This window comes from Syngnathus leptorhynchus, chromosome 2, assembly GCF_054491065.1.
Source record: "Syngnathus leptorhynchus isolate UIUO chromosome 2, UIUO_Slep, whole genome shotgun sequence".
In the NCBI taxonomy this organism is placed as follows: Eukaryota; Metazoa; Chordata; class Actinopteri; order Syngnathiformes; family Syngnathidae; genus Syngnathus; species Syngnathus leptorhynchus.
Genome location: NC_141196.1, coordinates 12828345 through 12840669, shown reverse-complemented (window position 1 = coordinate 12840669; position 12325 = coordinate 12828345). Strand labels below are relative to the sequence as shown.

The following is a 12325-nucleotide window of genomic DNA, read 5'->3' as shown; positions in this document are numbered from 1 at the left end:
ACTCATCTGGATGCAGGCTGAAGCATGTATTTTCATACTCCTTCGTTTTAGCATGCAGGTTATGTTGTGAATTTGTCCAGGCTACAATTAACCTAGATATTTTATTTAATGCATTTTTTTATATGGCTTCAAAAATAATATAGAAAATATTATATATATATATATATATATAGATATATAGATAGATAGATAGATAGATAGATAGATAGATAGATAGATAGATAGATAGATAGATAGATAGATAGATAGATAGATAGATAGATAGATAGATAGATAGATAGATAGATAGATAGATAGATAGATAGATAGATAGATAGATAGATAGATAGATAGATAGATAGATAGATAGATAGATAGATAGATAGATAGATAGATAGATAGATAGATAGATAGATAGATAGATAGATAGATAGATAGATAGATAGATAGATAGATAGATAGATAGATAGATAGATAGATAGATCATATCTCAATACTCAGTGGCTTTAATATCTTGCTGAATGCGCACTTGCAAGCAGAGAGAAGCTGTAGGCTTGGGTTAAATGATATTGATCTTGATGAGCAGGGATTTCAAAGCGTGTCCCCTCAGAACCAAAAATGACTGATTGCTTTCAAGCTGTCCCGCTACAAACATGAGAAAACAAACTGAAAGGTTTTGGTGATAAGGAGCATTCGAGCATTTGAGAATAAAGCGACTGTTGGTCTCCAGCCCTTTTGCTGGTACATGATAGCCGTCCTTCGCTCTCAGCCAAGTCGCTCCTTCCCGTTTTTAGAAATCTTACAATCTCTTTGTAGCTGAGACTGACAGGAGGCAGTCCGCGTTGATATCAGATGTTGAGCCGTGGTGAAATGTGTTCTGAATACAGAGAAGCTTGTTGAGACATCTGTGTCTGAGGAGGGGATGCCAAATGTAAGATTCATCTCCTGTTGGCCTGTCTACAAGAGTGTCACAACATTGCTTCCGGCAATTGCTTCATCGTATTTTTAATTTTAATAGACGTTTGATGACATGTTAGAACGCCTCGGTTCAAATGTTACAATGCTCATAAGTGAGTGCGTTTCCATGCAAAGCAATGGTGTCTGACCAGTAATGGAAGTTATGGACAAAACGTAATGAGAGACACTTCTCAAGTAATGCATCAATCTATATTTGGTATTTTATTTTGGTATTTTGGTATTGATATTTGGCCTCCACTCATCAACTTTGCCTGAATATCTTTCCAAGAGAATGGAAGCTTTCTCTCTGGTGCAATGGGCACAAATCCTTTTGTCAATATAGTGTCTATGAGAGTCAACCCAAGTCCCTTGAAGCTGAAAGACATTGATCTTGATTTAAACCCAAAATGAATAGCTGCATCTTTCGATACTTGCTATCAGTGCACTCTCAGAGACAATCTGTAAGAGCAAGATTTGCAATTGGAACAGTTCGTTTGAGATTGTTGTATAGCAATTAGCAGTCGAGGAGTCAAGATGTCGTTGTGCTCAGATCAGTTCTAAGCATGCAGTGTTCGGGGACCTGGAGGGTAAAAGCATTAAATCTCCAAGAGACGGACGGATATTGCCTTTCACACAAATACATCTCTGAAGTCGCCAGGCTGAAAAAAGGCGGCGAAGATCAGTTTGGGCCGCGCTGGAACAGCCTGAGGTGGCAGCCGGCGTTCAGAGTAAGAAACAAGCCATTGAGGCCATAAATCTGTCGTCGGGCTTGGCTCGCATTGCACCCTTTTGGTTACCGAGCCCAGAAACATCACTTGTGCTCTGTAGATGTCAAGCTCCCACAAGACTGACACATATCCTTCTCATACAGTGTATTAGTATGCCTGGCACGGATTTGAAATTTACTCAGGGTTAGCCTGGATTGATCGAAACCATTAAACTCTGTGCTTTGCATAGAGACAGCTTAATAAACTTTGACAGGAGACACTTTCAGCATTTTCTATTGGCTCCAGTCTCAACTAATTATGTTCTGCCACAAAACAAAAATATCAGAATTGCTAAAGAGAACAATAGAAATGATGGAGGACTAACAGCAAGCACAGTAAACACTGTTTTATTCTTCGAGAATACTCCCAGTGCCACTGCTGAAACTACTTAATCCTCCCACTATTTCTTCCTCTATTCTATTCTTTCAACTTAAATCGCTATCATTTGCCTTCACCTGTCATTTTCCTTGACTGGTTCCAGGCATCTAAATCACTGTCAGCAGCTCCCATTTGTCCAGAAGTCATGGCTCACTCTTTTCAGAGATAGTCTTTACACTTCATGAACAAGTAGAATATACTTCAATCAAAACAAGTAGTACTGTACACTGATCATTTAGAGATGGAGATAAAATATGGTCTCATTTAAAACCAACAGCAACAATGTGTGCTCAGTAAACTTGTGCCGGGGGGGGGGGTCTTGTAAATCAAATTCCTATTTAAATATTCATACTTTTAGCCCACAAAATTACCCTTGAGAGATGTTGGGCATTTTGGCTGTGTTGAATGAATCTCGGTCAAGTTTACCAGAAGATGTACATTTAAAAAATAATTGTTTATATATATATATATATATATATATATATATATATATATATATATATATATATATATATAAACAATTATTTTATATATATATATATATATATATATATATATATATATTATGCATGGATTTGTGTGTCATTTTGGGTTATCGTTCAATTGACCCATTTTCTATACAGCTTGTCTCATTCGGGGTCAAAAGGAAGATGACCTCTGACAAATTTTGGTTTGTTTGTTGGGAATTTACTTCCAAACACATGGTCCATCATAGTGAAAAAGGCTTTCGAGTTGTCATGGATAAGAAGGTTAGATGCGGTCGAAAGAAGCAATGTTGGTGTCAGTGGTGATTGTCTGTGAAGACAAATGAGTGAGGCTAAATTGCATCGCATTTCAAATCCCTTTCCCCATCAAACCTCAAACCTATCTATCACGGCATAGGCAGAAGTAGCTAATAGGTCATTACATACAGCAGCAGTGTAAAGAGAGGTGCTGCACGAACCATTGAGGCCAAAATAATGAAACATTACAGCGTCGCCATAAACCATGCTGCTCTTGGATGTGTAAATAAAGACTGTAAGTCAATTCTTGTGCCGTGGCGGAAAGTTGACCCTCTCTGATGTGAAGTCAAGGCCAATTTGGCAAGCAGCAAACTGGAGCAGTGTGTTCCTACATGGAGAAAGTCCAATTTTCTGTCTCTCCATTAAACTAATAGCTCTTAAATTTAGCACATGCACACGTGGCTGTCTAATGGCTCAGAACGTTTCCTAGTAGGGAGCCGCCCGGCTGCACAACGATGTGCTTTCCTAATCAGCAGCCTTGTTAATGAAAAGTCAATTAAGAGAATATGCTCCCTTTATGGGCTGACGGGTGTCCCGTCCGATTAGATGACAACTTTGATCGCTCACTGCCTAATCTCAGGCTCCTCTGCTGAACTCCATCTTCCTTCTGGGCCTCTTGTTGTCCCATCAATACTTTTAACTGAAAACTCAGGACTTTATGGCCGCAGTCATTTGTTTGTGCAGCTTTGTGACCGCCATTCAAGAGAAAAATTGCACTGGAGACCAAAGCGGATATACTTTATAGCTTTGTGTTGGCACAAGCCGAGAGACCGTCCGGAATCGATGTCTTCCTGCAACTACATACAACTAACCATCAATTCCTTTCTGTGTACATTTGTGTTGACAACTGATTATTTCTAGGAGGGAATGTGTGTGTTGGAATGTTGTACCAGAAGAAAGACAAGAAAAATATGCACTACTTAAACCCTCTAAAAAAAAAAAAACTAAAGAAAAAAAGCAATAGCTTTATTGCCTGGCATGATGTCATGCATGACAGTGGTTCAACTCTTGACTTTTAAAAGCCTTATATTGTTTTGTTTAGTATAAAATGCTATTGCTTGATTTGTACGACTGCAGGAACATTTAGCTTTAGGGTAATTTGGGTTCTATGGCTCCCCCAAGATTAGTAATCTGCCCTAAAATTGCCCTTGTGTTAAAGAAGATTAGACAGACCCCAAAGAATTGCTGATTTATCGATCATCAAACTGGACAGATAATTACAAGCAACTTATTCTTATTCAGAGTGTGGTCTACAGCCACAGTGTAGGTATAACCACATGCTAATCACACACAGTATACATGTACTTAACAAAAGACATAGTCCGCAACTCTGTTTACCATCTGTAGTTCTCTCACCATTTAAACATCTGCTAGATGTGTGTGTGTGTGTGTGTGTGTGTGTGTGTGTGTGCGTGCGCGCGCGCGTGTGTGTGTGTGTGTGTGTGTGTGTGTGTGTGTGTGTGTGTGTGTGTGTGTGTGTGTGCGTGCGTGTGTGTGTGTGTGTGTGTGTGTGTGTGTGTGTGTGTGTGTGTTTGTGTGCGTGCGTGCGTGAGAATCTGCTCATAAAATTTGCACACAAAAAAACAGTCCGAGTAACAATGCGAGAAAGTTTCAAGCCTAATTGGTCCCAGGGGGGGAATCATAATACTTTTTTGCAATCGTGACTATAGCCCCCACCCCACCCCAGAGGCTTATATTGTTCTGTTAGCTGATGGCTCTCCAAATTCCACCCCAAACTATCTCTTTTCTGAGTTTCCTGGAACTGCTATCAGTATGTAATGCAGGGAGTACACACAAACCAAATTTTAATTACTGTTTTTTATGAGGAAATATTTGCCATGTGTGTCTTACTGTGCTTACTGCGTTTATGGTTTGTTGTGTAGATAAGCTTACGAGAACAGCACAATTAACCACATCCCTTGCCATAGGGCAATAAAAAAAGAACAAGAGTAATACAGTTACCACTAGGAATATCTCCAATACCTGTATCCTGATAATTATACCTCTCCCTCATGCATTAACACATTTGAACTTATTAAAACACACTTTGTAAAGAAATTTTAAACTGTGAGTCAACATTATAAACAAGTAAATATGTGTATGAGTGAAAAACAGACAAAAGAGGGGAAATTACGATCTGTGCACACCAACATGCTCAACCAACCAACCAACCACCCACCCACCTGACTGACCAACCTACCAACCTGCTAGCTTAATCCGAAACTAATGTAACAATAATTGTAAACCTTCAGACAACTGCTATTCTAACATACACAGAGCAGCACATACAAATCGACCATACAACATCTCTCTCGCTTCTTCTTGCTCTCTAAATAGAGGGCATCTATTCCAGTAGTATCTATTCCAGAGTGCTGCCTGGAATGTCGCTGCACATTTTACAACACTGAACCTCAGTGCTAAATTTGGACTTGGGTGTGTACTGTAAATCCACTTTTCAAATGATCACTTTAAAATCTACAATAAAACAGGGTGAGAAATAGCTCAAATGTAACATAGGGGGGAGTTGACTCGAGTAAACGTAATAAAAGAAGCTAGGCTACTTGCTCTCTCACCTGGCAAATGTGGTTGCAAACTGTTATTATTACGATAGTGGCAAATAACTTGAGAGACACATTATACAACATCTCAACAGAAGCAGTTTGTCCTCTCTTTATGTGTGACAAGAGGGTAAGCTTCATTTTCTTTCCTTATTGGCTTTCAGGTCACAATGCAACGGTGCAAATGCGTGACCACACATATAATAAGCATTTGCACTTGGGTTATCTGACAAGTGAGCCTTTGCTGACTGAGCGAGCGAGAATGCTTAAGTGTGGCCCGATGCGTGTGAACCTTGCAGAAATGGATGGAGTCAAACTGTACTCAAGAGGGAACTAAATCCGCTCTCCTTTTACATTATGAACTGTGTGCATACATCCTCCATCTAAGAAATCTAATTCACTGCCAAAGCCTCCATTGTTGGTATTTTGCTTATTTATGACTTTTGCCTCGCCTTTCTCTTTGCTGTTGATTACTCTCGCCCTGACCCTCTCCTTACACACCTCCCTCTCTCTGTGCTGTGACATTCACAAAGCTGCGATTGAGCGGTCGATCTGTCATGAAAACAACAAGAGAAGGCCAAGCAGAAGATGATATTTATTTTGTTTTGTATGCCGCTGAGCTAAAGAATCTTCCTTTTCTAAAGACTTACCACTGTGACACTGGTTGATTTTGAAGTTGTGCTAATTGCAAAACAGTTTTTCAGTAGGAAATCGTGTCAAGCGGCTTCTTTAGTTCCAGGCTCATCAAAAATCGTCATGTTTTAATGTATTGTACCTTGAATTACAAGTTTGATTCATTTCATGATGAAGCTCTAAACTAATATTCTCTCTTGAAATTAATTGAAGGCCCAAAAGCATACTGTTTTGTAAAATTTAAATGTACAAACTGTTCCTTTACCGAGTGCATAAATCAAGGTCCCTAAAAGCGCACTTGGATGTGTTTGGTGCCCAGGAACCCGAGCATCGAACACTAAACTAGAACTGAGGTGGTTGTAGAGGCAATTTACATCATCTCAATTAACACCCCTTCTCCTCATCTTTGTCTTTGTTCCATCAACTTGTCAGGTTGAGCTCCTGTAAGGAGGAGATAAAGCCCTCTGGCAGGGCACCACAACTCTCGCCTTCCGACTTCCTGGACAAGCTCATGGGACGAACGTCGGGGTACGATGCCCGCATCAGACCCAACTTCAAAGGTAAGCGAGGGAGCCAAGAGCAGACATGCCATGAAAAAAATAAGAAGAGAGAGCCCAGACATGGGGAAAACAAAGCGGAGCAAATATGTGATGTAAGGGGCAGAAAGCGGACGACACTCTAGCATGCGCTCTTTATTGGCTCCGATGCTGACTTTAATATTAACCAGACAGCATGAAGCTATACTGAGTTGTGATCTAAATCCAGCCATTTTCTATAGATCTGGTCCTCATAGGTGGGCATGATATGCAACCCATGATGATCCAGTCATGCGTTGTGGAAACACGGGTTTATCCACATGTAGGAAACTTTTGACCCGAGTCAGTTGATAACAGTTTATAATTGCTATTATGATGTACGTATATTAGAAGAATTCAGAAGTGAGTTCTGCTTGTAAAAAAAATACATGCTTCCTCCCTCAGGCCCACCCGTGAATGTCACCTGCAATATTTTCATCAACAGCTTCGGCTCCATCACGGAAACCACCATGGTGAGAAAATCCCGCATTTCAGTGCGGAACATCGTTGCCGCTGTCTCATTAAATCTCACTGGAATCCATTTGGCATCGTGGAGCGCCATTGTTTTTTTTTTTTTTTTTTTTGCTCGCATCTTCAAAATGACAAAAACGCTTGCTTGCTTTCTAACAATTAAAGCCGGTTGCCTCATTTCTACGCTTCCTGGAGCATAGCAGTGCAACGTTCCGAAACCAACACATTGGATAATGAAGTGTCCACTCTGCAATTAAAATGAGACGCTGGGAAAATGAATGGGGGTGGGGGGCCAAAGCGCTACATGTTGAAACGACTGCCCTCGGGAATTACAAGCGCAGTGATCTAGCTGCTAGGTCAGCATTAGGGAGTGGAATACTATTTAACCGAGTCTGACAGGAGGTTTGGACCCCTGGACTTCCCATCAAGACATAACAAGAATGACAATGATATTGCATGCATTGGCAAACCTTTTTCTAGAAAAAGGCACAATATCAACATTTTTCAAATTTTAAGCAAAGATCATAATGGATATGTCACCTCAGTTGTAAATCATGGCTACCATATTTTTATTCTCCAGATGAGGGGGAGGCTTTCATTTGTATGCATTTATGAGAAATCCATCCATTTTCTATATTGCTTATCTTCACTACCGCTTACACAGACTTTCTGCATGTCTAGTGATAATAGATGGTGAAGTGAGATTATTACAATTATTTCCCACCTTTAGGAGATTTTGTTATAATTCGACAAAACTAGAAGTGCAATATTTAATGGATTATCAAATTAATTAATTCTTTTTTCAATCTATCAAGCATTTAGGTGCCATGTTTTATTTGTCATTTTCAGCCACTGAACAGCAATTCTTCTCAGATTTGTGTAGTCCTCAATGAAAGTAGACGGACTGTGTATGTAAGCAGTAGTAAGGATAAGACATTTGCAAACATCAGTTTTATTTTGAAAACAATTATCAACATTTTTACTGGTTTTTCTGACACATTACGCATGTTCGCACTCGTATATACAGTTGAGTGAAGTCGGTCTCCTAGGGCCCATTTTGCAATGGAGAACTTTTCATCAAATCATGCAGTTCTTCATAAACATGCTTTGCATAAGCCAGACATCACAAAAAGCCTACTCAAACATCTAAACGCATTTTGGAACCACTTAAAATGGTGGCAGGCGTGCGCTGACTCTCATTTTACATGAGTTTGAATGTGATATGTTTATTCTGACCACAGCCACATCCAAGTTACTCGAGAGTGTGCAAGCACATTATTATATATCAGTTGTCCATTTAGACAATCCCCCTTCAAAATGATTATAAAATAGTTATGTCTGTTAACATTAAGAGTAGAAAATGTTTGTAAATTAATTATTTGTCTAATTTTTTTAAACACAGTGTGAGAATGTCCATGAGTGAACAATATTTTTCTTTTCTCCAAAATGGATGCTGCACCCAGCAACTATTAAAAGAATTATTGCGTACTAACTGCTATCCCACCTACTATACAGGACTACAGGCTCAATGTGTTCCTACGGCAAAAATGGAATGATCCCCGTCTGGCGTACAGCGAATACCCGGACGACTCGCTAGATCTGGATCCGTCTATGCTTGACTCCATCTGGAAGCCTGATTTGTTTTTTGCCAATGAAAAGGGCGCCAACTTCCATGAGGTCACCACTGACAACAAGCTACTGAGGATTTTCCAAGATGGCAGCGTTCTGTACAGCATCAGGTAAAGACTACGTATTTGTCTTTGAAACATCTGATTAAACAATAACATTTATGGCCTAGGAGCATTTTTCATACAACTATTTATTGGATGTATTTGTTGTATCGCCGCTATAAACCAGCCGCACTTGGTCACATAGAGCTAAGTCAAACTGGACATCACAGATATCACTAAAAGGCACAAATTAGGTTGGAATGAAGCAATGGAAGTTAAGAACAAGTGTATAAACCTGGATATCATTCTTGTAAAGAACAAATAAAGGCTGATACAACAAACTTTAATGACAAAATGCTTTCCCCACTGCACCTGGTTTTGTTGGTGCTCACCAAGGGGCAGTGCTCCAGTGCAAGTTTGCCCATATTTGGAAGTGATTGTGTAGTGTAGGCTAGCCTGCCATGTTCCCAAAAGATGCATATTAGATTCATTGAAGACTCTAAATCTCCGGAGGTGTGAATGTTTGTTTGTGCATGGTTGTCTGTCTATGTGCCCTGCCATTGGTGGGCAACTACAAAGTCAGCTGGGATAGACTCCAGCCCCACTGTGGCCCTAATGACGATGAGTTTGAAAGGAAATTGATGTGTTCTAATATGGCACAAAAGAATTTCCCATCCCTAATTGTCAAGCAACACTGTGAGGAAATCATTTGTAGTGGAGTCTGAGACATTTGTCAAATGCTCGTCGCTGAACATTTTACCAGTGGCAGCAAGAGTGTCGCCTTTGGCAAACGTGCCTCGGCAGGTAATTACATAGCTCTCGGCATGCTCCCAAATTGCTCCCTCTCCTCCCAATATTTCCGTGGTATCGATGCCACAACAAATAAGCGGAGATGCACAGGGCAATAAGTGGTCCATATGTGGGGGTTTTCAGCTATTGGGCTGGATTAAACACAAACAAACAAGCTCACAGTTGCATAAAATATCATTTTTACCATCACACTAGCAGGGTTTTAATAGCTTGGGATTTTATTTAGTTAATTCTTGCTTGTTTTGTTTTCATTGTTTTTTTATTTTGAGCTTGCTATCGTTTTAATTAGGTTTTAATATTGGAACTTTTAATATATATATATATATATATATATATATATATATATATATATTTACACATTAATAATAAACCCTGATTATTTATATATATAATGTTGTAAAATAAAATACATGATGAAAAGGTCTATTTATGTAAGCAAGCGCTGTTTGATCATTTCCCAGCTTTCTGTCTTATTTCTGTGCATTGTTTCGTGCCTTCTGCTGTCCCCTGTTGCAGTTCTTTCTCCTTCCTTTCACTCTGCTTCTCCATCTCAGGCTGACTCTCATCCTTTCCTGCCCCATGGACTTGAAGAATTTCCCCATGGACATTCAGACATGCACCATGCAGCTTGAGAGCTGTGAGTCTTCTTCACGTCTGCCTCTCTTCCTCCCTCACCTTTATGTCTGGCTTTCTCTTTTTCCTGTTTTCCCTCTATGCCTCATATACTCTGTAAAGTGTCCAATTAGGAGAGTTTGGGGATACACTGTTTCTCCACTGGAGAGTAAATGTGTTTCGTTATTGATGGTATATTTTGTATTCATAAATTCATTTATGGAGGGCTCGTTGATCTTTTCCTAATTGCATCCCCTGTGCCTTGACTATTTCTGCAAGTTTCGTGAAGTAAGAAAAAGCATCTTCTTTGCATTAGGTATATTAAACCACTTTTATATGTGATTTTCTGTTTCACTGATAAAGTCAGTGGGAGAAATAATGGGCTCCCCTTACCCACGGAAGAGATAGCATCTGCCCCCGTGGAGCCAATTTCCAGCATATAAATAATAACACTTCAATTTTTTTGTGGCTGTTATGAAACATGACCCCTCTCTTGGTGCCTGGCCGTGACCCGTCCCTTTGTCATAAGGACAAAGGTGCCCCACACACACACAAACAAACAAATAAACAATTCAAGCTTGGCGCTGCCATCTCTGCCCGTGTGTGCTTATCTGATGGGACACAAACAAAAGGTATTGTTTTGCTCCAAGCTAGATACGCCCTCTTTGTGCTGGAGTCAATATGATTTATTTCAAACCTGTCATAAAAAAACAAAAAATCTGGTATATTTCGTGCAGAATGTGCTTCGGCCGACAAACAAATAAATGGAAAATAAAATAAAAATATTGGAACAAATATTGAACTACAATACTGACAATGAGCAAAAGGAGTTAAAAGACGATTAAAATTGCGAACCCTAAAATTGTTCTGCACGTGTAGTGGACCCACTCTATTTTGTGTGACCGGGCCGGCCCACAATTCCTGGAAATGGATGCCCATTGTAAATATATTTTTTCACCCCAACGTCAAATTGTGAAAATTGATGACCATTACAAATATTATTTTTCACCCCCAGCCCACTGCTCCACGCTGTGTATTACATACAGCACATGAGAAAAATATATGAATAAAAATATAAAAGTTAATGCTCACACTTGTTGCTGTTATGAGATTAAAAAGCCACAATGGCAAAAATGTATGTTGACGAGCACTAGTGCACCACCCAAGGGGAAAATCACCTTGGCTAGTGCCGGACGTCGAGAGGACATTGGAGGTTTTACTGCTACTAGTGTCGTCATGGCAACATGAAAGTGAGTAAGGGGGAACAATAACAACAGACGTTACCTTTGGGAATGTGAAGGGATTGCCAAATCCAATATTTTTCTTCTTGCCTCTTTCATGCTAGAGGGTGAGAAAATTCCTAATGTATAAATATAATGTGTGTAGCCATATATGTATGCATACATGTGTGTGTATACTGTATGTGTATATATATATATATATATATATATATATATATATACACATATATATATATATATATATATATATATATATATATATATACACATATATAAAACACAGCCAGCTGTGTGTGTGCGTGCGTGCGTACGCGTAGAGAAAGACAAAAAATATATCGTTGATTATCTCAGTGAAGCATTGTCATTCCCTTCACTTGCTATAGGAGGTGAATGGCAGAAAATTCCTCTCATGAACAAGATAAAGTGAATTTCACTGGAGTTGTTTTTCCAGCCAGTTGCTACTGGCAAGGCTAGAACAACGTGAATAATTTATGTGAGGCCTTATGGGTCCGTGTACACATCAGTATTATTCAAATCTGTTCAGCATTCTGCATTGTTGTTGCATGTGGCATGCATTTTTAACACATCTACTGTATAATCAGGCAGCTGAGAAAATAAATTACAGAGCATATACAAAACATTGCATGTGTGAGCTCCATTAATGGACTTGCACTTAGTGAGACTTTTCAAAAGCTTAACAAAGAAAATGTCTTTTCATCAATTACGTATACTGGAGTTACACACATTATTTGCCAAATTGCTCAAAGCACTTTTTATTTTACAAAACGATATGCTTGTCGTGTGCCTTCTCACTGTTCAAAAACCTTTGCGACAGACTACAGCATGGTGCTTGGGGATCCCCATTTAAATGAGATCCAATTCAAACATTCTG

The 12325-nt window shown here is 39.4% G+C and overlaps 1 protein-coding gene across 2 annotated transcripts in view; it reads left to right on the top strand.

Annotated features, from left to right (window-relative positions):
- glra4a (glycine receptor, alpha 4a) overlaps positions 1 to 12325 on the top strand; it is a 29910-nt gene that overhangs the window by 10010 nt on the left and 7575 nt on the right. For both annotated transcript variants that reach the window (XM_085900807.1, XM_085900798.1), the window contains exons 2-5: positions 6487 to 6614; positions 7035 to 7102; positions 8616 to 8839; positions 10135 to 10217. In XM_085900807.1, the coding sequence (XP_085756933.1) occupies positions 6487 to 6614; positions 7035 to 7102; positions 8616 to 8839; positions 10135 to 10217 (503 nt within the window). The remainder of the gene's footprint in view (positions 1 to 6486; positions 6615 to 7034; positions 7103 to 8615; positions 8840 to 10134; positions 10218 to 12325) is intronic.